The following is a 1,824-nucleotide window of genomic DNA, read 5'->3' on the forward strand; positions in this document are numbered from 1 at the left end:
TAACACTTTATAATTCACTGAAAAAGACCGAAATAAAAAAAATGGCACAGACAAAAATCTTTGTCTCTACATGTACATGTAATATCCAAAGAAACAATTCATACGTGTATGAGATCAAACGTACATTAAAGACCTGATAATGTATTCGGACTTATTTGTTTTCTTGTACAATGTAACTTCTATACATGTTATTGCTCAGTCACCAATTCCACAAGGCTGAAAACATCAACAACTGCACATATATATCTTTCACAGTAACACTTTAAGCTATAAATATAAACTTATTCCTGGGCTACTAATGCCTACGTATATGTAGTAGACTGAAAGTATAAATGAAAGGCCATGCTAGTATACATGTACATTAGGATGACAGATTCATTAACGGTCAGTGGGCATAAACTGCTCTAGATTTCTAGGGTGTATTAAAAATGCAGCTCACATTTGTTGAAGACACTAAGATTAAAAGCTCTGATAATCACGGTTAATCACAGGCAGTTCAAAGTCACACCTGAGCAATCATGCAAGATGCATACAAACCTGTTGTTTACACATTATCTACAAGCACTAAACCCTGCTGTTTACTACAGAACAGATTGTTTACCACTTATAACAGCCGATAAACATGCGCCAGATTCTGCCACATTAAGAGCTCTGTATAGCATGCATACATGCCCGTAATGTGCATGCACTTTTTTTTAACCTTTTTCATCATACATGTTCACATGTTTCACATTTATTGCACAGTTGATGATAATTGCCTTTGTGGTCATTTTTTGTTGCCTGTCCCAGACATATGAACTGCCTTATTTCTATTTCATACATGTATGTTATAATGTACATGTACATACGGCATCAGAAATAGTACATCTACATATATTTGTAATCTTGAAAACAATTATTTTATAATTTCAAAGTAATAACAACTTCTCATAAATAATCCTCCAGGTGTAGCTAATTCATGTACATGTACATCTTGCTACATGTATGATCAGTCTTCTCAGATATATAGAAGAGCGCATAAATCTTAGTGTAATATATGTAATACTCTGGAATAGCATTAAAAGTATACAATTGCAGTTACTAGTTACACCATTACGGTTGTCATCGTTGTCTACATACATGGAGTGAAAATGACGAAATCTATCATTGTGTATAGGTAAACTTGCAAAGTCTTTCATTATAAAAGTTTAAAAAAAAAAAAAAATTGCACATACATGTATTTGCAAGCATTAAACTGTAAACTGCTTTTCATCCTGGCATGAAAGAAAAAGAGGTTATTAAATACTTTCCATGTAGTATATTAAACAACAATGTTTATGTACACTCAGCAAGCCAAATTTCACCTTTCAGGAATAACTACTATACCCATCAGCTGAGTGTAGAGGCAGCTATGGTTAAAATGAGCACCCATCCTTGAACAGTGGTGCGTGAGACTGAAACTGCCCTCTATAGCTAATAATAACTAATAATACTTTCCGTTTTTTCGTTTTTTTTTTTTCACAAGTTATTGTGGTTGGAATGCAATATCCAACACAGAATACCACTGAATGTATAATACGTTTAATGTAGTAAACATTCCATCCTTAGTTTAAGTCATATGCCCTAAAATGAAAATTATCTTTTTATATACTGTGAGACCTCGTGACATTTCCAATAAAAACAATGGCGACTAGACGAAATCAAATGCAAATGTGGCTTATACCTTTCCAGTTTTAAAGGCATCTCATCTACGATGACGATCACTATAATATAATATTTTAAATGTTACTCTTCAGACCCAATGGCTATTGGTAGCTTTTCAAACTAATAAACCCTAGGGCAGTT

General features: G+C 33.3%; 1 protein-coding gene across 1 annotated transcript in view; it reads left to right on the plus strand.

Moving 5' to 3' along the window:
- Positions 1–366: 366 nt before the first annotated feature.
- LOC135470867 (ubiquitin carboxyl-terminal hydrolase 14-like) overlaps positions 367–1,824 on the plus strand; it is a 4,680-nt gene continuing 3,222 nt past the window's right edge. Inside the window, exon 1 of the mRNA XM_064749914.1 lies at positions 367–384. Within this exon, the coding sequence (XP_064605984.1) occupies positions 367–384 (18 nt within the window). The remainder of the gene's footprint in view (positions 385–1,824) is intronic.

This window comes from Liolophura sinensis, chromosome 7, assembly GCF_032854445.1.
Source record: "Liolophura sinensis isolate JHLJ2023 chromosome 7, CUHK_Ljap_v2, whole genome shotgun sequence".
In the NCBI taxonomy this organism is placed as follows: domain Eukaryota; kingdom Metazoa; phylum Mollusca; class Polyplacophora; order Chitonida; family Chitonidae; genus Liolophura; species Liolophura sinensis.